The sequence below is a fragment of the Plecotus auritus genome (assembly GCF_963455305.1).
Source record: "Plecotus auritus genome assembly, chromosome: 2".
NCBI classification, from domain to species: domain Eukaryota; kingdom Metazoa; phylum Chordata; class Mammalia; order Chiroptera; family Vespertilionidae; genus Plecotus; species Plecotus auritus.
In genome coordinates this window covers 12,413,428-12,435,434 of record NC_137771.1, presented here as the reverse complement: position 1 = coordinate 12,435,434, position 22,007 = coordinate 12,413,428, and the positions used below count along the sequence as shown (strand labels likewise).

At 50.4% G+C, this 22,007-nt stretch overlaps 1 protein-coding gene across 2 annotated transcripts in view; it reads right to left on the bottom strand.

The window, feature by feature from the left end:
• Positions 1 to 4,792, bottom strand: part of CDA (cytidine deaminase) — a 30,933-nt gene extending 26,141 nt beyond the window's left edge. Inside the window, exon 1 of one of the 2 annotated variants that reach the window (XM_080654397.1) lies at positions 4,494 to 4,792. In XM_080654397.1, coding sequence (XP_080510523.1) covers positions 4,494 to 4,647 — 154 coding nt within the window. In that variant the 5' untranslated portion in view covers positions 4,648 to 4,792. The remainder of the gene's footprint in view (positions 1 to 4,493) is intronic. The other variant, XM_080654396.1, reaches the window with a different exon arrangement.
• Positions 4,793 to 22,007: the final 17,215 nt, after the last annotated feature.

Below are 22,007 nucleotides of genomic sequence, written 5' to 3'. Positions count from 1 at the left end.
AAACATCCGGAGGATGGCACAGAAGATACTAGTGCTGTTTGGGTCAACCTATGTTTATGAGCAGACATTTAGCGTCATGAACATCAACAAAGCCCCTCACAGATCCAGCTTAACTGACGAACACCTCAGATCTATCCTGAGAATAGCCACAACAAAACTAACTCCAGACTTTGATGCATTAGCTAAAAAGGAGACCAACAACACTGTTCCCACTGAAGTTGATGTTTTAAAGACCAAAAACCTTTCAACCCAGTCTACATTGCCATCTACATCTACGTCCCGGGCATAATTTGGAAGTTGCACTAAAGAAAATGTTTAATTTACTGTTTACACATTTTGTTCTTTTCTATTTGTTTTAGTTTTAAATTATTTTATTATATTTAAGTTTCATTTGAAAGGCTTTTGTACCTTTCCTTTGTTAGGCAATTTTATTTTGCCTTTGCCATCTTCAATATAAGGTATGTTATTGTGCTATGATTCCTCCATTTTTTGAAGTTTCAAATTATAATAATTAGTGTTTACATTCTTCTTGTTAAAATGTTTGAAATGAATAAAACTATTGAAATAAAGAAAAAAGACCGTAAAAAAAACACACACACACAAAAAAACAAGAGTGCTGAAGTCCATCTAGTGAGAGGAGCGAAGGGAGAGATAGACCTGTCCCAAGGGCATGAGCTGAGGAAGAAAACCCTCCCTTCCCTGGGGTGGAGCCAGCAAAGAGTAGTCAATAATTCTCCTCTATTCGCCTCCCATCTGGCATTCCACAAACACTGGCTGAGCCCTGCCATGGGCTGACTCCATGTCCCCTGCCCAAAGCCCCTTCTGCCCCGTCTTAACACTTGTCTTTGTGTCCTCACTCCCTTGGCCCTCAGAGCTCTTTCTTCCTGGTGAGCTCCTCTCCCTGCAGCTCTCCCCCAGCAAGCACAGAAGGTAATTCTTGTAGCTATCAATTACCATCCTGGTGGCCCATCTGTGAGGGGCATAAGGCCTGGCCAGAATGGGGGTAATAGAGAGAAAATGCTCATTACGAGATCCTGACAGCAAGGCTGTCTTTGCAGCCAGAATTGCTTGGACACCAGCTGCCTCTGAGGGTGGAAACTCCACAGGCCGGTCTTTTGTGCAGCTGGAGAGTCACAGAACTGGGCAGACTTGACCCTCTAGAAGATTTTTTAAAAATATATATTTATTTTATTGATTTCAGAGAGGAAGGGAGAGGGAGAGATAGAAACATCAATGATGAGAGAGAATCATTGATTGGCTGCTTCCTGCTTCCTGGGGATTGAGCCTGCAACCCGGGCATGTGTCCTGATCGGGAATTGAACTGTGACCTCTTGGTTCATAGGTCAAACATTCAACCACTGGGCCACACTGGCCAGACCTTTCCTTTATTTCTAACTAGAGGCCCCGTGCATGACATTCGTGCACTGGGCGTGGGGAGGGTCCCTCAGCCGGGCCTGCACCCTTTCGCAGTCCGGGAGCCCTCGGGGGATGTCCAACTGACAGCTTAGGCCCGCTCCCATGAGCTGTGAGCCCGGCTTCTGGCTGAGTGGCGCTCCCCCTGTGGGAGTGCACTGATCACCAGGGGGCAGTCCTGCATTGAGCGTCTGCCCCCTGGTGGTCAGTGTGTGTCACAGGGACCAGTCATTGCACCATTCGGTCTATTTGCATATTACCCTTTTATTATATAGGATATAGCTCATCCCAGGCCTGTTCCATTTATCCCATACAATAGCTCTCAGATATTTCCTTCCTCTTCATTCTACCTGGTACTGTTCTAGTCTGAGCCATTCATTTATGTGTTCACTGAACCTTAAATGAGGACCTATTTTATTTATTTATTTAGGAGAAAGAGAGAGAGAGAGAGAGAGGGAGATCAACTTGTTGTTCTACTTATTTATGCATTTATCGGTTGCTTCTTGTATGTGCCCTGCCTGGGGATCGAACCTGCAACCTTGGCATATCAGGACAATGCTCTAACTACCTGAGCTACCCAGCCAGGGCTGAGGACCTATTCTAAGTCAGGCAATGTGCTGGCACTTTGGACAGGTGAGCAAACAAGATCGACATGGACACCTGACACTCCTTTCTCTGGCCCAACCCTCCTTGAGTACCTGTCAGACTAATTGTCCACAAACACCAGTTTCATGTTACTCTTCCTTGACTCCCTATGTCCTACCTCATCAAATCTCAGTATCTCTACTTGGCCTTCAAAAGTCCTCCACAATCCTCCAAATCATCATTTTATTATTATTGTCATAGGAAGGCGAGTGGCAGCTGCAGGCATTATGCTGACCTGTGCTGTCAAAGTCTCTCCAGGTTGCTTGCGCATGCAGTACCCTATCGTCACTTTCATCACACTGTTAATAGTAGCGGTAGAAATAGCCACCATTTGTGACCTTCTTATTGCCAGCCAGAAACAGTGCCAATCACGTTATAGGCATTAGCTCCCTGAAAGCCTCACAATCAGAGGTGAGATTCAACACTGTCAGTGACTGAGGCAGACGGGCACCCACAATCAGGGAGGACCTTCGCTGCCATACCAGGTCAGGCAAGCTAGCTCTGATCACAGCCATCCTGAAAAGCGGCCATTATGATCCCCAGTGTACAAACGTACGCTGAGACTCATAAGGCTCAAGGGCCGTGCCCGGGGACACACAGCTGATCAACAGAAGCACCAGGATTCAAATCGGGGAGCCTCTAACTTCAGAGCCTTCCGCCTATCGGAGGAGCTCCCTCAATCCCCAGGGCACAGCCCCTTCTCTAGTGATACCGGTCCTTCCCTGCAATTTAAATAGTCCACGCTCCTGCTCCCCTCATTCATTCACTCCTACAATCGTTGGTTGTGGGTGTACAAGAGGAGGGGACTCCCTGGACGCAAAGACTATGCCGTTTCTGCTCACAGCGCTATTCCCAGCGCCCGGTACATTACCTAGCACATTCCTGGTGTTTGGCAAATGTTTGTTGAATAAATCAACTAATGAAAGGATGAAGAGGGGATGTGGAGGCATTGGGAGGAACCAATGGCTAATGCCGTGTTCAGGGCCCTGGTGCCATGGGGCCGTGTGGGTTGCAATGCTGTTTGTGGTGGTGGTTAGTGTTTAATACTCATCTGAGCCACCAGGCCAGCCTGAATTTCCACATGATTCTTCATTCCCTCTGAGTAGCAGGCGTGGGAGTTGGGGGAACTCTGGGTTCGAATCCCAGCTCTGCGGTCTTGGGCTTCGGTTTCCTCCTCTGCTAAGCGGAGCTATAATAACTGCCTTGAAGGGTTGTAGGGGTGAGATGGATAACTCGGTCCTTTCCCATACCAGCCCTCACTCAAGGTTACCTTTCCTGTTCAAAGATGTTTAAGACCCAGGTGACTATGAAACCCACGCAGAACCTCAAAAGACAAGCAATAACGTAGGAGAACCCAGAAGGGGCGCTGCAGAAGGGGAGGTGTGGGCCCCAGCTGGACGCAGAGCTGAGCAGGAGTGGGAGGAGTGGCTCACACCTGCCCCGGGGCTGCAGGGGAGGGGGGTCACTGATTAGATAGCTGTACAATGTGTTCTAGGCAGCAGGCGGGCAGTTCCCTCTTCCCTCTGTGCCAATGGTCACCTGCCCTCCGAGTGGTGGTGGAAATGGCAAGGGTGGACGGGGCATGGCTTCCCTGCCACCTCCACACCACCTTCCCCACTGCCCTAAAAGAGAACGCCCCTCGCTTAGCAAAAACAAGTGTGAATTTTTGTTCAAGTGAGCTTTTCTATCAAACCAATGAGTCAAAGAAAAAGAGCTTAGTGCCAACTCAGATTCCTGTGCCCACCTCCCCAGACTGGCATTCATTGCTGGTCACTCAACACCCCTGCCCCTGCCCCTGCCTCTTTCCTCCAAGACCCTCTGCACCCCATTCATTAACAAGTCGCACCCACCTGGATTCCTTGCTTTGCCTATAGCCATCTCCCAGCACGGAGGGTGGCAGGAAGAAATCAGGATTTGGGGGATCCTAGCCCTGGCTTCCACCTCCAGCGCCCCGCGTGACCTTAAACAAGTCATGTCACCTCTCTGGGCCTCAGTTTCTTCACTGAGAAATGGGCATACCACCAGCGACGCTGGGTGGGAGGTGGGGACTTGCTGATGTAACTTGTGGAAGCCCTAGCAGGTGCGGGACCCAGAGGAGGGCTCAGACAGTACCCTCCCTCCCAGCACCCAGGACTGCTGATGCTCTTGATTCATGCCTTCCCCTTTCAGCTTCCTGCTCCATCCCACCTCCGCCTTCCAGTCTTCCAAGCATTGAAAGCCCCTAGATTTGAGCAGCACCTTCATGCCCACAGCCTGGGACATTCGGCAGGGCAGGGGCGAGTGGCATTATAGGGGAGGCTCAGCCAAGAGGGGGCAGAGCTGGGCTCCTATCTTCTGGAGCTTCCCACGCCTTCCGCTTATCCTCCTCTCACCCCGCCCCCCCCCCCCCGAGGCTGTCTCGGAGGGGTACCCCGGGGCGATCTCCTGGCCCTTACCGGAGAAGATCTTCCCGTCCCAGGTGAGGAGGGCGGCCCCCACGGGGAAGTGACTGTAAGGACAGTACGCGGACTTCTTGGCCTCCTGGGAGCAGAGCAGCAGCCGCTGGATGTCCTCGGGGTCCAGGGCGCCGGCAGGACGCTCCTGGGCCATGTCGGACCCCCGGGGTTAGCGGAGCAGATAGGGGAGCTCGCGGCTCGGCTGGGCTGGGCCCCGCTACCAGGGGCTCCTCCCCCGGGGTGTATCCCTGCCCAGAGGCTCCCAGACGCACCTTCGGAGATGCGGGCGGGGCCACCTCCGGGAGCGGAGCCGCAGCGCAGCCCCTGGTTCGGAGCCAGAGGGTGTGGCGTGTGTCCGGGTTTGGAAGGACGTGACTGCCCACACGTGGCTCACACTCTCCCCGGGGCCACTCTCACTGCTAACACACGGGTGGGGGGTGGGTCAGGGGACTGGTGTCGCTGCGCAGCGGGTGACCGAGGGCACACTCCTCGGGGAAGTCGCTGCGGTGGGTCGGAGGGAGGTCTAGGAAGTCCTGCTTGTTGAATGACATTTTCTCTCCTTCACGGAGGGAAGGGAGGAAGCTGAAAGGGCAGGGCCGGGCAGCTACACTGGTTTCCTGAGCGAGGAAGTAAGACCAAACTACTTCTTTATTTTCACCTGGGGCGGCGTGTTCCTGTCTCAGCCCAGAATTGAAAAGGATCGCAGCTGGCCCAGCCGGTCTGGCTCCGTGGATAGAACATGGGCCTGGGCTCCATCCCCACCCAGTAGGGGGCGTGCAGGAGGCAGCCGATCAGTGGTTCTCTCTCATCACTGATGTTGCTATCTCTTGATTTCCCTCTCCCTTCCTCTCTGAAATCAATAGAAAATACATATATTTTATATATGTATATATACATATATTTTACATATATATACTGAGTGGCCAGATTATTATGATCTCTGAACGCATAATAATCTGGCCACTCAGTGTATATCCCATATAATAAAAGGCTAATATGCAAATTTTCCCCTCGACCAGGAGTTTGACCAGCAGGCAGGCCAGCCAACCGCCCATGTCCCCTCCCCCTGGCCAGGCTGGCTGGACCCCACCCATGCACGAATTCATGCACTGGGCCTCCAATATCCTATCTAATAAAAGAGTAATATGCAAATTGACCATCACTCCAACACACAAGATGGCTGCCCCCATGTGGTCAAAGATGGCTGCCTCCATGTGGACACAAGATGGCCACCACAAGATGGCCAGCAGGGGAGGGCAGTTGGGAGGGAACAGGCCTGCAAGGGAGGGCAGTTGGAGGCTATCAAGCCTGCAGGGGAGGGCGGGTGGGGGGGACTGGGCCTGCAGGGAAGGGCAGTTTGGGGGGGGGACCCAGGCCTTCAGGGGAGAGTAGTTGGGGGTGACCAGGCCTGCAGGGGAGGGCAGTTAGGGGCAATCAGGCTGGCAGGGGAGCAGTTAGGCATCAATCAGGCTGGAAGGGGAGTGGTTAGGGGGTGATCAGGCTGGCAGGCAGAAGTGGTTAGGGGCAATCAGGCAGGCAGGCAGGCGAGCAGTTGGGAGCCAGCAGTCCTGGATTGTGAGAGGGATCCCAAATTGGAGAGGGTGCAGGCTGGGCTGAGGGACACCCCCCCCATGCACGAATTTCGTGCACCGGGCCTCTAGTATATATATATTAGAGGCGCAGTTCATGAATTCGTGCATGGGTGGGTTCCGGCCAGCCTGGCCAGGGGGAGGGGACATGGGAGGTTGGCCGGCCTACCTGCTGGTTGAACTCCTGGTTGAGGGGACAATTTGCATTTTAGCCTTTTATTATATAGGATCATTCAGAGATCATAATAATCTGGCCACTCAGTGTATATTTGCCACAAACCTGCTTCTATGTCTATGTGTGTTGTCACCTGATTGATTCCCTCAATTGTTTTTGCCCAGCAGGGGACCCAAATTTTCCCTGTTTCTATGTGTTTTTTCTCTGTTCCTGTGCTGAGCTTTTTCTGTTTCTGTGTGTTAGTACATTTTGTTTACTGCAGGCACTCCCGTGGTTTCCCATGCCTCCCACTTTGAGTCCAGAAATGTTTTATTATTTCTGCTTGGTTGGTTCCTGTGGTTAGGCTTGCTCAAACTGCCCCTGCCTATGATTCACCCGCCTTTGTTTTCCACTGGACCCCTGCCCTGCCTGCCTGCATTTCAAGTAAACCTCTCAGGGATAGTGATGCATTTAGCAGACCCTAGTTTAAGTTGCAGTTCTGCCATTAACCTTGGGAAGCCATAGGACCTTGGGAAGTCAATACCACCTCTCTAAGCTCAGTTTTTCCATCTGTAAAATGGATGCACTAATGGTATCTGACAGAGTTAGGACTGAATGAGATAATGTGTGTAGAGCAAACATGACTGGAGGATCCTGAGACATCATGATGTGACCACTCTTCCTGACTCCAGGAAAATTGGGTTATTGTCACTGAGTGACTTAGGAAGGGCAGAACACCAGTTAGGGTGTCCAGAGGCATCCAAATGTCCCCAGACCCTCAGCAAGGATTGAATCAGTGGCTTTTCTGTGGGAAGAGCAGGGGTGGGAGGAAATGAGGCAACATCTCCATGTCCTGTATGTTGACATCTCTGTGTCCTCCTGCCTGGCTCCTGTGTCCTGAGCTCTTAATCACACAGAGACTGAGCTGGGCCTCTGTAGAGTTGGGCAAGTTTGCCTCATTTCCTCTTCCCTTCCCCAAACCCATGCCCTTCAGATTTCTCCACCTTCTTTCCAAACATCCATCCCTCAGAGAAGCAGCTGGTTCCGCCCCCCGCTGTTGCATGTTTCTCCCGGATCTGTATCTTTTTTTTTTTTTAATATATATTTTATTGATTTTTTACAGAGAGGAAGGGAGAGGGAGTTAGAAACATCGATGAGAGAGAAACATCGATCAGCTGCCTCCTGCACACCTCCCACTGGGGATGTGCCCCCAACCAACGTACATGCCCTTGACCAGAATCGAACCTGGGACCTTTCAGTCCGCAGGCCGATGCTCTATTCACTGAGCCAAACCGGTTAGGGCCCGGATCTGTATCTTTGACATCTAGACCAGTTTCCTGGATCTGAGGCAGGGCTGGCAAAGAACCTGGGGGGTTGCCCCCTGCCTCTATCCCAGCACTGTCCAGGCATTCTGAAGGCCCCTCCCCCACAGATCCAGGAAAGAAAGTGAAGGATGTTCTGGCTCCATGTGTGCCCACTCGGCATGGGAATAATTCTAATAATCTCAGCCAAGTATAATTACAACTGGGAAGAGGATTATAGGGCCCTGCTGCCGGCCAGGCCTGTCAGACACTTCAACATGCAGTCCTGTTCCTGTCCCCTGCCCTGTCTTAACTCATGCCTTCTCAGCCCAGCCCTATCCAGGCTCCCTAACCAGGGGAACTTTGATCACCTCCAGGCTAATAGTGGCCCTTGGCACCTTCAGAGCTCTTTACCTTCGCAAGGTCATAAATGGGGACAGTGCCCATTGCAAACCCAGCGATATGTAACTTTAGAGACAGCGGTGGTTCTAAAATCCTTACAGAAGGGGCTTGGGCCATCTGGATGGAAGGGGAGAGTGGGCCTGGAAACTTGCTTAGAGCTAAGTTATAGACCAATAATACTAACAACATTTTATAAACATTGCTCTAATCTCCTATCTACAGAAAATTAAGACATTCATTGTCCAGCTCAAAGAATAGGACTATCCAAGGAAGACGTTTTGAGTGGTGGTGGAGATTGTCAAGGCTCTAAAGCCCCTCCCCCACCCCCACCCCCAGGCCTTTCCTCTGTGAGAAGAACCACCCAGAGTTTCCGTGTTAGAGCTCAGATACCACTCATTTGCTTACTAATTCAAGGAACAGTTATTCATGATTGCAGCTCACTCTGATTTAGAGCTTTCCATGTGCCAGGGCCAGTGCTAAATGCATGATTTGAATGGTTTCATGTAATCTTCACCCTAAGATAGATACTGAAGAAGTTTGTTAAAATCTCTAACTCAGCTATTCATTTTATATGTGTGTGTGTGTGTATATACATATATATGTATATATTTTATACATATAAAATGTTTTCATCTATTCCTATCAGTTGTTGCTTTATATTTTTGAAGCTATATTGTTAGATGCATTTATGTGATTGATCATTATATATATATTTTTAAATCCTCACCTGAGAATACTTTTTTCCATTGATTTGTAGAGAGAGTGGAAGGGAGGGAGGAAGGGGATAGGAGTAAAAGATATTTTGGGATGATGCAATAAAGTGATATGAAAATATTTATGACTAGAGGCCCGGTGCATGAAAATTTATGCACTGGTGGGGAGGTCCCTCAGCCTGGCCTGCCCCCTCTCACAGTCCGGAGCCCTCAGGGGCGGGAGGCAACCCAGCGATCTGGGGAAGGTGATGCCCCATCACACCTCTGCTGCTGCCACTGCCGGCAGTGCAAGCTTTGGCCGGCCCTGGTTACCTGAGCCTCGGGCGGCCCTGGGCGGGTGGGCAGATGCCTTCCAAGGCTTGTCTGAGCCTCGGGCCAGCCCTGGGCAGCTGGGGGGCAGAGAGGACTGGGGGACTCTGAAGGCAGGCGTGTGGAGCGGCGGGCCCGGCCTTGCTGGGCTGAGAGGACTGGGCACCACCATCTTGTGGCTATGGGCGCCACCATCTTTGAGGGTATGGCAGTCATATGCCCTGACTGGGAATTGAACTGTGACTTCCTGGTTTATAGGTTGACGCTCAATCACTGAGTCACACTGGCTGGGTGGCCTTGCCTTATTTTTAATCTTTTGGTCCTTTGTTGTAAGTGAGCCTATTATAAATGACATTATTACTGGCTTATAAAATCTTTTCTGAGAGTCTTTGTCTTTTACACTTATTGTAAAACTGTCCCATTTATACTTATTGTAATTATTGTTATATTTTAGTTTGCCTCCTGCCATCTTATTTATCAATATATCAGTTAGAATTAGGTTTGACTTATAGAAAACTCCAAATATAGTGGTTTAAATAAGATATATCTCTCTTTTAGTCTAAGACTCCACAGTCATCAGGGACCCAGTTTCCACCTTCTCAGCTTGTAACTTCCATCTTCAAGTTCATCTCATGACCCTAGATGGCTATTGGAGCTTTAGCCTGCACAAACTTATTCCAAGCAGCAAGATGGAAGAGTGGTGGAAGAATATAAAGGATGTGCTTCTACTTAGCATATCATTAGCTAGAACTTAATTATGTAGTCTCACCTAGCAGCAAAGGAAGTTGGGAAATGTTTTCTTTTGGCTGGGTACATCAATGACCTGAGTAAAATCAAGGTTAGCTTATTAAGGAAAAAAAGGACAGTGCATTTTGAGTGACTATTAGCAGTCTTTGTTTTAGTCTTCCCACCACAGCTAAGTGCCCAACTGTCAACAGCAGTGGCTCTGAACCTTCACTAGTCCACCTGATCTGGAGACGACTAGCCTGCCACCTGGTGGCAGGTTGGTGACACTGGATTCCTTTAATTATGGAGGCAGCATGAATTTGTCCGCTTTGGAACAGGCATTTTTTACTAGCTAAGGGTTTGCATTCTCTGCCTGTCATGCTTCCGCCAGCAACATCATTAGCAGATTTACTGAGTAACTTATTCACAGTCATGATAGTCCAAAGAGCATTGCTTCTGACCGGAGACTTCATTTTTCAGCCAAAGAAGAAAGTAAATTGGCAGGTGAGCTTGAGATTTATTGGTCTTGCCACATGCTCTTATCACCAGAACCATCTATCTTTGTGGGCTGGTGACATGGCCTACTGGGAATCAGTTAGCATTATCTAGAAGACAACCTTGTATGAACCTGAAGTGTTGGTCTAAAGTTGGCATCTGCTGTGAACCAGCAGCCAATGCAAGGTGATGTTTCTCTCTTTTCTAGAATCCATGGATCAGGGAATCTTGGGTTGGATAACTTACAACATTTCTGCTTCCCTCCCCAAGACTTTGGGTTCTGCTAATTTAGAGGTCTTCGTCTGTAAAGGAAGACTATTTCCACCAGCGCACAGCACAGCGTCCCACGAAGTGGAAATTGAGACAGACACATGGGCATTTCCGACTCATCATGCCCACAAACGGGGAAAAGGAGGAGTGTGGCTCAGGGTTGGCTGAATGACTGATTCTGGTGATCAAGGGGGAGTACATTTGCACAATGGGAACGGGGAGAAGTGTGTCTCTGGATCCCGTGAAATCCCCTGGGTTACTTTCTACTTTCACAGCAACCCAGTATGAGCAGGACAACCATGGGTTCAGTTTCCTCTTGAATGAAGCTCAGGTGATCCCATTGGGTTCAAACCTCTGACCATGTGAGGTTCTTACTGAAGGCGAAGGGAAAATGGAATGGCTAGTTGAGGAAAGCTCTGATAAATGCCTCATGACCCATGGCAGAAACGATCATTTACAGCCCTTATTTTGCTATGCCATGCATATATGTATTGATGGTGCTAACTGTCCTTCTTTCTTTCTCTACCATTTATATAGGGTGGCTTGTTGCTGGTAAACTTTACAATTTTAGTGCATGGGATACAGAATATCAGCCAGACTCCGGGAGGTAGGAGCTGGATGCAGTAACTGTGGGACTTGGGGTTTTCTTTTCTTTTCTTTTTTTGAGAAAAGCTAAGAATGTTCTTGATTGAGATACATCAGGTTGGGCAGTAACATGCTGTGGTTGTGGGTGCTTTTGGAAGTTTAAGATGCAAAGTAGCATGGGCATGGATGGTGAGGAACTAAAGAGTGAACTGTAGCAAATACTGAAGACTGAGCCTACCCAGTACCCCTCCAAACCTCCTTCCATAGTAACTGCTTCTGCTTTAGAGGCTGCATGGCGGCAGAAGATAGTTTCAGACTGACTCTCTTGCAGCTAGGCTCTCCATGTCACCTGGCTTCTGCCAGGAAGGTGCAGCGGAGCCAGAAATGGCAGGTAGAACTGAGTGCTGGGAGGAGGTGGCCACGTGGCTCTTCTGGATGCGTGGTGGTGGAGGTGTTTCTGTTCTCTGGAGGCGGCTGTGGTGGAAGCCCGAGTGCCAGATCTGTTCTGAGCTTCTTGGTTCAGAGCAGGAGTGTCAGCCCCTTCCTACCTTGGCAGCTTTCCCAACGACAAGTTGGACAGGGAGGTTCCTGAGTCAGCAGTGGCAGAGGTTTCCCTGCAGGCCAGTTTTTCAATGACGTTGCCGGGTTATTCCTGGACGAGAGTCTGCTTCTCACTCCTTCTGAAACTACCGACTCACCTTTTAAACCTGGTGGGTGGAATATTTTGTCTGCGATGGAACCCTGACTAATTCATTGTACTTAAGTTTTGTGTCTTTCCCCTTCTTTTTAAAATTCAGATACTCGGGACATATACTGTTATTTTTGTTTCAGGTGTACAACATAATGATTTGATTTTGTATATATTGGGAAAGGATCACCACAATAAGTCTAGCTAACATCCAGTACCACACATTGTTACAAATCTTGTGTGTGTTTGATGAGAACTTTTCAGATCTACTCTCTCAGCAACTTTCAAAAATGCAATACAGTTTTATGAACTCTAGTCACCACACTGTATATTACACCCCCAGGACTTTTTTTTTTTTAAATATATTTTATTGATTTTTTACAGAGAGGAAGGAAGAGGGATAGATAGTCAGAAACATCGATGAGAGAGAAACATCGATCAGCTGCCTCTTGCACACCTTCTACTGGGGATGTGCCCGCAACCAAGGTACATGCCCTTGACCGGAATCGAACCTGGGACCTTTCAGTCCACAGGCTGACACTCTATCCACTGAGCCAAACCGGTTTTGGCCCCAGGACTTATTTTATAACTAGGAGTGTGTACCTCTGGATTCCCTTGGCCCAATTTGCCCACCTCAACCCCCACCCATATCTGGCAACCACCAATCTGTTCTCTCTGTCTATGAGCTCACGATGCCTGGCTTTCTCTCAGCTCCACATTCACTCTGTCACCATGCTCTGGTGAGAGCGTCAAAATATTAAAAAGTTTTTGAATCCAGCTACTCCTTCCCACCTTCACCACTATCACCCTTGTCCAAGGCACCACCAGTTCCTGGCTGGACCTCTAACGGGGTCTCCTGCTTCCTCTCTTACTCTCTCTTCCAATTATATTCTTTAAAAAGTGGCCTGAGCGAGCTGTCGGAAATACAAACACTCCAGAAATTTCCACTACTTAGAAGGGAAGCCGACATCTTCAACAGGATCTATGTGGCCCCACCCACCTCTCCAGCCTCATGCCCTGCTCACCTCCCGTCACCCTCCGGACACATCGACCCTGCCAAGGTTGTTGTTATTTTAAAAAATATATATATTTTATTGATTTTCTACAGAGAGGAAGGGAGAGGGATAGAGAGCCAGAAGAATTGATGAGAGAGAAACATCGATCAGCTGCCTCCTGCACACCCCCTACTGGGGATGTGCCGGCAACCAAGGTACATGCCCTTGACCGGAATCGAACCTGGGACCCTTCAGTCCGCAGGCCGACGCTCTATCCACTGAGCCAAACCGGTCAGGGCATCCAAGGTTGTTCTCACCAATGGGTCTTTGCACAGGCTGCTGTCTCTCCTGGGCCCCTCTTCCCTGGCATCCTCAGAGGGCACCTCCTCTGAGAGCCTCTGCTGGCTGCATCTCCCCCATCCTCTCTCCCCTCACTCTGTTCACTTTCCTTCAGAGCGCTCATCCCTGTCTGATAACACTCGTTATGGGTTTCCTGTCTATCCGTCTGTCCATCTAGAATGGCAGATGGAAGTCTATCTTGTATCCTGGGCACTAGACCAGTGCCTGGCACACAGTGGAGGTTAAAAACAAAAAAAACAAAAAACAGGTGGAAGGTAGGGAGGAAGCCCCCAAAGTATAGTTCAGGGCGAAGTCAGGGGCCCCAGAAAAGACCTGAGTTGCTCTATAGGGTACTTGACCTTAAATAGCTCCCAGTTGGTGTCACCTGGCCTCTGCCTGAACTTCCTTTCTTCCCCCATTTTAGAGTAGTCAGGCTGAAGCCCACCCAGGCAGCCCTTACCCTCCCCCCTCCGCAGCCGCCACAGGCCAATTTAAGGCGACCTCACAGAATTCTCTAGCATCAACTCACTTTACACTTGAATAACTAAAGAAGCCAACAGGGAGGGCTTCAAAACAAAGAAACTTGGCTCCAAATCATCTGATGATAATAATAACTAGATCCTAGTGAGCTATTATGTTGTACCAAACAAGATTTTAAGTGCTTTCTGTGCATTTTCTCATTCATCTTCAGAAACACCCCTTGAGGTCATCGTTATCAGTAATTGATTGCTGCATTACAAACCACCTTAAACTGAGCGGTTTAAAAGAACAACCATTTTATTTGTTCACGATGCTTGTGAGCAATTTGGGCTGGACTCAGCTGGACAGGGCCCCGACTCCATGACAGCCAAGAGGTTTTCTCCTCTGGACAAGAGGCCATCGTGGCCACATCACTCACACCCTGTGCCACCCTTGTGCACAGAGCAGCTGACACCAAGCCGGTTTCCCACCCAAAGCTTGATTTATTTTCATGTGGAACACAGAAGGGAGCCTGGGTCCTCTTTCCCGACTTCGAGGGACACACACGATTGTCAGGTAATGACTTCAGTGTCCACGCCGCAGAGCTGCCCACCTAAAGCCTTCTTGTGCTTCATTTCCGAGAGGAGGGGACAAAGCCCAGCAGAGCAAAGAGGCTTGGCCAAGGCTGCACGGTGCTCTGGTGACCAAGAACTTGTGGACAGTGCTCCACACCACAGTCCCAGCGGAGAAGGGGGGGTCCAGGTCCCCTCCCTGGGGAAGGCACCAGGAATGCCTGCGGGCAGGAGAATGGGCAGCCAGGGCACACTTGGGGAAGAGGTGAGTTGGGGCAGGGAGGAGAGATGAGGAGAGACCACTCTGAGCTCCAGCTGGGAGCGCAAAGTGGGGGTCAAAGAGGAAGGTGAAGGCAGCAGAGAGAGGTGGTGGCCTGAGGGGTCTGGGAGAGGATTCAGAAAGGGGCTCGGGCCCTGGCTTTGAGGGTGGAAAAAAAGAGCATCCTTTTGACCGGTCACACCTGAGTCTTTTAATTCTCTAGGACCCCTACCCTCTCCCCAGCCTCTAGGAAGCTGGCAGCCAGCACTCTCCAGGAGCCAGAGCCACCAGCCTCTGCAGCCCTGATGTAGCAGAGACACCCCTTGGCGTGGAGGGTGCATCACTGGGCCAGCAGTCAGGAGACTTGGGTTCCATCAAGTCAAACGTTTTTTAAAAATATATATATTTTTAATGATTTCAGAAAAGAAGAGAGAGGGAGAGACAGGAACATCAATGATGAGAGAGAAATATTGATTCGCTGTCTCCTGCATGCCCCTCACTGGGGATCAAGCCCACAACCCTGGCATGTGTCCTGATCCAGAATCGAATTGTGACCTCCTGGTTCACAGGTCCACGGCTCAACCACTGAGCCACGCCGGCTGGCTTTACTAAGCATCTACTATGTGCCAGGCACTGCCCTCAACAGGCACAGTGTCTGCCTCATGGAGCCTCTATTCTAATGGGGGAGATGGCTGTTGAACAAGGAAACAATCACATGCTCACTTCAGATAGTGACAAGCACTGTGAAGTCAACAGGCAGAGTAATGGGACAGATGATGCTGGATGGGCCAAGGTTAGTTTGAGTTGTGTGTGGGGGTAGGGGGAGAAACAAGAAGGGCCTCTCTGAAGAGGTGACATTGAGCTGAGATCTATGTGTGAGAAGGAGGCAGCCAGACAAAAATCGGAGGGAAGTGTGGTCCCCGCATAGGAAACGGCAAGTGCAAAGACCCTGAGACGGAAATGAGATTGAAGTGTTTGGGGAACCTGACTGGTGAGGAGGCAGGAGGCAAAGTCTAAAAAGAGGCTCCTTTCCTTTGCCATTCATTCTCTGTGGGATTTGAATACATCCCATTTCCTTGTTTCACCCCTAAAATTTGGGTATCTGTGAGCTGAAATAAACCTTTCTTGGGCCTATTTTTATTTTAACAGCTTTGCCCCTCCCGCCCCGCCCTGTCGTTAATCCTAGTTAATCCTAATCTGAGGGTATTTTTTCCCCCATTGCTTTTTAGAGAGAGTGGAAGGGAAGGAGGGCGGGGGAGAAAGAGAAAAACATCGATGTGAGAGGGACACATCGACTTGTTGCCTCCCACATGTGCCCCAAGTGAACACCTGCACCCAGGTACGTCCCCATTGGCTGGGAATCGAACCTGCAACCCTTCGGTGTGTGGGCAGATGCCCTAACACTGAACAGCAGCAGCCAGGGCTATTTTAACGGCTTCTGTCCAGAGGAGAGGACATCGGTCTGGGAGTCAGAAGACCTAAATTATGGCCCCAGATTCTTCAGTAGCAAGCTGTGTGACCTTGGACAGATCCCCTTTCTTCTCTGTAAACCAGGGATTGGACCACAAATTCTAAGGGCCTTTCCAGTGCAGACTTCCCAGCACCAGGAACTCCTGTAAACTCTTCTTGATCCTATTGATTTCCAGCCCACACGTGGCTATGCTCAGCTTACGTCTGCTCCTTCTCCCAGGCGGTGCGGTCTAGAGATCTGCATACAGCAGATAAAAACACATGACAACTCAACATGCATTAGCAGGCACGGTCAAATACACTGTGCAGCTATTAAAAGAAGAATGCGTTCAATTTCCATCCACAGAGCTGGAGGGAGGCTCATGATATAAGTTGCAGAATGTGTCTGAGAAAGACTCCATTTCTGTAAAACCAAAAGGCAAACTCTCTGTATGTGTCTATGTGGGTTGTTTATGTCGCACATCAGGAGACGGGAGGGAGAGAATAATCCCCAGTCGGTAACATTAGTTGCCCAGGACTGTGTGAGGGTGGAGGGTCTGGGGGATGGGAGAGCAGAGGGGGCTAGAGAAGAGTGTTATTAGTTTTTCTTACATAGCTGCTGTTTCGCTGGTTGCAAATGTATTGCTTTTATAATCTTGGAAGAAGAATTTAATACATCTCTAAGGAGTCAAACCACCAGGGGATCCATCCTCGCAGACATCTCCTGTCACCAACAGCAGGCCCTGCTCCGTGGGCAATGCTCAACCCCGTGGTAAGCCAGCCCCGTGTGTGCGTGCATCCCCTAAGGACCGGAGGTCCGGGGCCCACCCTGTGTCCAGGCCTGCGTGTCAGTGCACTTTGGCAGAGGGGTTGATGTGAAGCAAACCCCGAGTCTTCTGCCCTTTGGGGACTGTGTGAGTGGGCGTCCACTGTGATCTGATTGGACTGACCCTCTCCCCTGTTTCAGAGGCTGCCAGTGATCACCTCGGAGGCCAGCAGTCCAGGCAAACGACATCACAAGCGTGATTCCCACACGGGAGCAGGTGCTCCAGGCAGCTCTTCCCCAGTCCTGCGTTAGAGCTGCGGAGGCCGCTCCGGCTGCAAGAGTCTCCCGGGGCCTCCCTGGCCATGTCTCTGGCTGCAGACATGGATGCGCCACTCAGCCCTCAGGTCCGCCCTGGGGCAGGGGTATGTGTGTGTGTGTGTGTGTGGGGTGGGGTGGGGGGCTTATTGTTTGAGCTCCACAAGCTGTTTCCTGGTCATGTCATCCTCCCCTCCAGGAAATCCCCGCAGATGTCTGTTTAAAACCTCCCTCACTGCTGCCTGTGCTCACTTCCTGGGCAGTGGGCTGCTTCCTCTAAATAGGAGCCTTAGACCTGGATGTTACTGAGCCGCCTCCCCCCAGTTTTCTTGTCTTAGTGCCAATAAGGAAGCACCCTGCCCCTGGCTCTTGTATGATTTTTGATGCTTTTCAAAGTCCCCACGAATTCTATTCCATTTGAATGGTCCCTCAGAAGAACCCTCTGAGGCAGGAATGCAGGGAATATTATATCCATATAACAGAGAAAATGGAGATTTAGAGCAGTTTAGTGACTTGCCCACATCCCAGAATAAAGAAAGGGTCCTGACTGGCCGGGTAGCTCAGTTGATTAGAGTGTCATCCTGATACACCAAGGTTGTGGGTTCGATCTCTGGCCAGGGCACATACGAGAATCAACCAATGAATACTTAAATAATTGGGACAAAATCTCTAAAATCAGTAAATAGCCCAGCCAGTGTGGCTCAGTGGTTGAACATTGACCTATGAACCAGGAGGTCACAGTTCAATGCCCAGTCAGGGCACATGCCCAGGTTGCAGGCTGGATCCCCAATAGAGGACATGCAATAGGCAGCTGATCAACGATTCTCTCTCATCACTGATGTTTCCATCTCTCTCCCTCTCCCATCCTCTCTGAAATCAATAAAAATATATTAAAAATAATAAAATAAAATCAATCAATAAACTTTTTTTTTAAAAGAAAGAAATGGCAATTCCAGGCCTTTGCCTTTGAGATCAGCCCACTCAGCCATGCTCCATCATCAGAGGCATCCCCTCCCTACTGAAGGTCCCCCAAGAAATGGGCGTAGTAGACCAAATTTCATCTAGTGATCGCACTCCCAATTGCAGCTGAGTGACCAGAGTGGATTCCTGATCTGGGGTGACACCCAGAGGCTGGGCCGACCCATCAGCCTCAGGTTCTAGCACTTGAAGGAAGGCCTGAGGCTTTGGTCAGACTGAGGAGGAGGCATGTGGAGCCAGGCACAGAGCCATGTGCTGATGGAAGGCACAGAGGGACAGGCAAGGGGGCTGCTCCATGGAGAGGAGACTGGGAAGGTGGGTGAGAGGCAGCCAGGATGGAAGACCGGGTGGCCCCAGGGAGGGAAAGGGCCTGGGAACTCCTGGCTCTCGTGAGCAGGCTGGATGTCCCTCAGTCAGGCCCTGTAACAGACCCTGAAGCTTTTTCAATGACCCCTCCTCCCTTTTCCAGAGCTGGGTGCCTGATGAGAACAGTGACAGCAGGGCGGGGCTTTCTCAGATTCAATGGACAGAAAGCCCAACTGACTTAAGCTAAAAGTACAACTTATTGGCTCAGTGAATTGAAAACTCCAGGGACAGATCTGGGCAGGCCTGTTGGGATTCAGGGGCTCAAGCAATGTCATGGGACGTTGTCTCGCTCTCCACGTCCTGCTCTGCTGTCCACTGTGCAGGCCCCCTTTCCTCCTGGGGGCAAGAGAGCTGCCAGTGACACCAGGCATACTCCCCACCTCTCAGCAGCTCCACCAGAAAGAGAGTGTCTCTCTTCCCAACAGTTTCAACAAAGTCCCAGAATTCAGTTCCGTTGGTTCTGATCATCTCACACGCTCATCCTGGAGCCGATCTCTGGGGCTGAGGAGGTGGGATATTCTGATTGCTCAGGTCTGGATCACATATCCTCCCCTGGAGCCCAAGTGTGTAAAGTCACCTCTGCTAGAACCCCAGTAACCAAGAGTGGGGAACTGTGGTTTCACCAGGGGCATCAGGGCAGTGGGTCACAAGAAGAGTGTGTTGGTCAAGGTAAGCTCTGTGCTGCTACAAGCAACCTTTACTGTCAGTGACTAGCACAATAACATTTTATTTCTTGCTCCCATTGGTGGCAGTGGTGGGGCTCAACTTCATATGGCCATTCAGCGTCCCAGGCTGGTGGAGGTCGTTGTCATCTTCAACATGAAGGACATCCAGCAGGTAGGCAGGAGGATAAGGCAGAAGTTAAGTTTTGCACAGCCCAGGCCTGGCAGTGACAGTCACATGACCACACCTCAGTGCAGGGGGGAACGGGAGAGTTTAGATCTGTGCCAGGAGCGGGAGGAAGCAATCCCTACCATGAAGTGAGGGAGGGATGGGTACTGGGCAGGCAAAAACAAGGTCTACCTGAGCATTCCAGCACAGCAACTCCTCTAGCCTTCTTGTCAAGGGTCCCAGCAGGCAGCAGTACTGGCTCAGTCTTCCCAGTGGAAGTTTCCTTTAGGATGGCTTGAATTCCAGCTTCCCTTTAATTGCTTGCCTGCCCCATGTCCTTCCCACTTTTGAGCAGTGATTAAACTCAGTCATTCCGGATCAGTCAACAAACCCATATGTGCTTTATGGACAGGCAGGCAGTGGGGCAAAGGGAGAGAGAGGACAGTTCTGGTTCAGAGACTGGCCAGATTTGCATGTTAGCCTCTTCAATCCTTTTCAGCTGTCCTTTACCGGGGACCAGCTGGTCCCTAAGCCAGTAGCATCTTCCTCTTCCCCATAGCCTATAGCTAAGGGCAAACAGGGCTGGAGGAGAGGGGAAAGCTGACTCATCCCTCACAAAGGAATGACATCCTGCTTTCTGAAGACCTTGGCTGGGGAGGCTACCTGCCAACATTGCAGCTAACAGCGGCGTTTCACTCACCCATCCATCCATCCATCCATCCATCCATCCATCCATCCATCCACCTCTAGGTGCTTTACTATGTGCCTGGCATTGTGCTGGGTGCTATGGGGAAAAGGATGTACAGAAAGCTTAAGATATTGGGTCGAATCTAGCGTTAAGGCAATCAGGCTTATATCAGTTGAACAACTAGAGACAGAAATAAGACAACCTGTGGTTGAATCTGTTACCATGATTTAGAGATGAATGGGACTGCAGGCATGTAGGCACCCCGGGGCAGGAACAAGCAACATATTTAGTGTTTCAGAGACCAGGCACCTGATCTCCTAATCCCGGAGATGTCAGTTAGGGGGTGCATTTGTTAAGATGATAATAACAAACAACAATAGTACCTATCACTTATTGGGTGCATCAAGCATTGTTATAAATCAGTTACTCAAATGCACCACCTTACTTCTTTCTCCCAATAACTATATAAGGTTTAGACTCACCTAGCCCTGTTTTTACAGATGGAAAATCAAGGCCTTCAGCAGTTATACAGCCATCAGGTGGCAGAGCGGGCACCAGCATCCAGGTCTCACTGAGGCCCAAGCCCAGGTTGGACCGCCTGTGTGTTAGAGCCTGCAGCTGTCTGGATGGCCCTTCGCTGCCCAGCTGCACATCTGGAGGGTGGTTGGCCGCCGCCAGGAGCTGCTCTGTATTTTGAGTGTCAGCCCTGTGCCGGGGGTTGGACTAGTTCAGAGAGTGGGAAGGCCTCATCCTACGGATAGAGGCCTCAGTTTCCCACCCTGGCCTCATCTCTTAGGCTGCTGATTTTCTCCCTAAGAATAGCCGTCTGTTTGAGCAGGGCGTCTAAGGATAGTTCTTCAGCATCTCAGGGCAGAAGCTTGGCAGAGGGAATGCTTCTCCACCCACTTACTTTCCTGTTTCACGATGGCCTATCCATCTGACTCATTCATTCATGCATTCATTCAACAGACTATCACTGAGCACCGACTCCCTGCCCTGCCGTGGTCAAGGTACTGGAGGGGACGGGAAAATGAAGATGGATCAGTAGGAGAGACAAGACACTTACCCAGCAACAGTCAACCCAGGTGTACTAGTAACACGAGGACCACGAGGAAGCACAGGCCACGTCCTGAGTGAGTTTGAGAAGAGTCACCCCCAGATTTGGCAGGAGTGGACAAGGGGTGTGCATTAAGGCAAGATTCAAGGAGGTGGAGTTTGAGCTGGGGCTTGAAGAGAGGGTAGGATTTGCAAATGCACAGCCCGAGGGAAGGACATTCCAGGTCACGAGAATAGCATGGGTACAAGCCTAATGGTGGGAATAGTGGCTCTGTCCGGTGAACGGGGACAGGTCCACGCATGGAAGAGAAGCAGTGGTCAGGATGGCACTGGTGGGTGGGCCGGCCCATTGATCTGTGAGCTGTGAGCTGTGAGCTGTGGCATAAATCACATCAGTCACAGCCTAGCCCTCTGGAGTCGGTTGGAGAGAGCTGGGAATCAGGCCCCAGAGGTCCCAGGAAGAGTCTTGACCCCAAGTGGCTGTCCTAGCCGGGGTCACACTTCCCACATTGCCCTGGGCTGCCTGTTCTCGGCAAGCCCTCCATTGCCACCTGTACACCCTCCAACATTACATCTCAGGCCTATCAGCCCTTAGACACATATGGCATCCGGGCTGGAAGGGAAGTTTAGAGAGCATGTCACTCAGTGATTTGAACTTAAAAAGAAATATCTATAGGATCCCATTATTCAAAGAGAATTACAGGAACCCCAAGGAAAAAACAGAGAGGCTCCCCACTCCATCTCCCATGGGTCCCAGCTCCAAGGGTACCCCTGGGAAATCTAGGACTCGGAGGAACACAGTTTGAAAACCACTGTCCACCTCCTCCCAATCTTCATTTTACAGGCGGGGAAGCTGAAGCCAGGAGAAGAGACGAAGGGGCACCAGACCGCTTGGCCAGTGAGTGGTTCAGGGCTCGTCTCCATTTTGGTCTAAGATCAGGGAAGACGGCAGTGGGCCTGGTTTCCCGGGTTTTGTCTCCCTCTCTTGGTAGCAATGATGCCTGGGGCCTGGGGCTGGAGCACCAAACACCCCACTCTGCGACCTGGGGGCAGTTGGCTCACGGGTGGCTTATCTCATCATTAATCCCAGGTCCACTGCTGCCAGGGAGAGGGGAGTTGGGGGAAGGCACCTGTCTGGGTAAAATGATAATTCTCCACATGTGCTGGGCATTTTATTATTTACCAAAGCATTTTCAAAGACGTGATTCT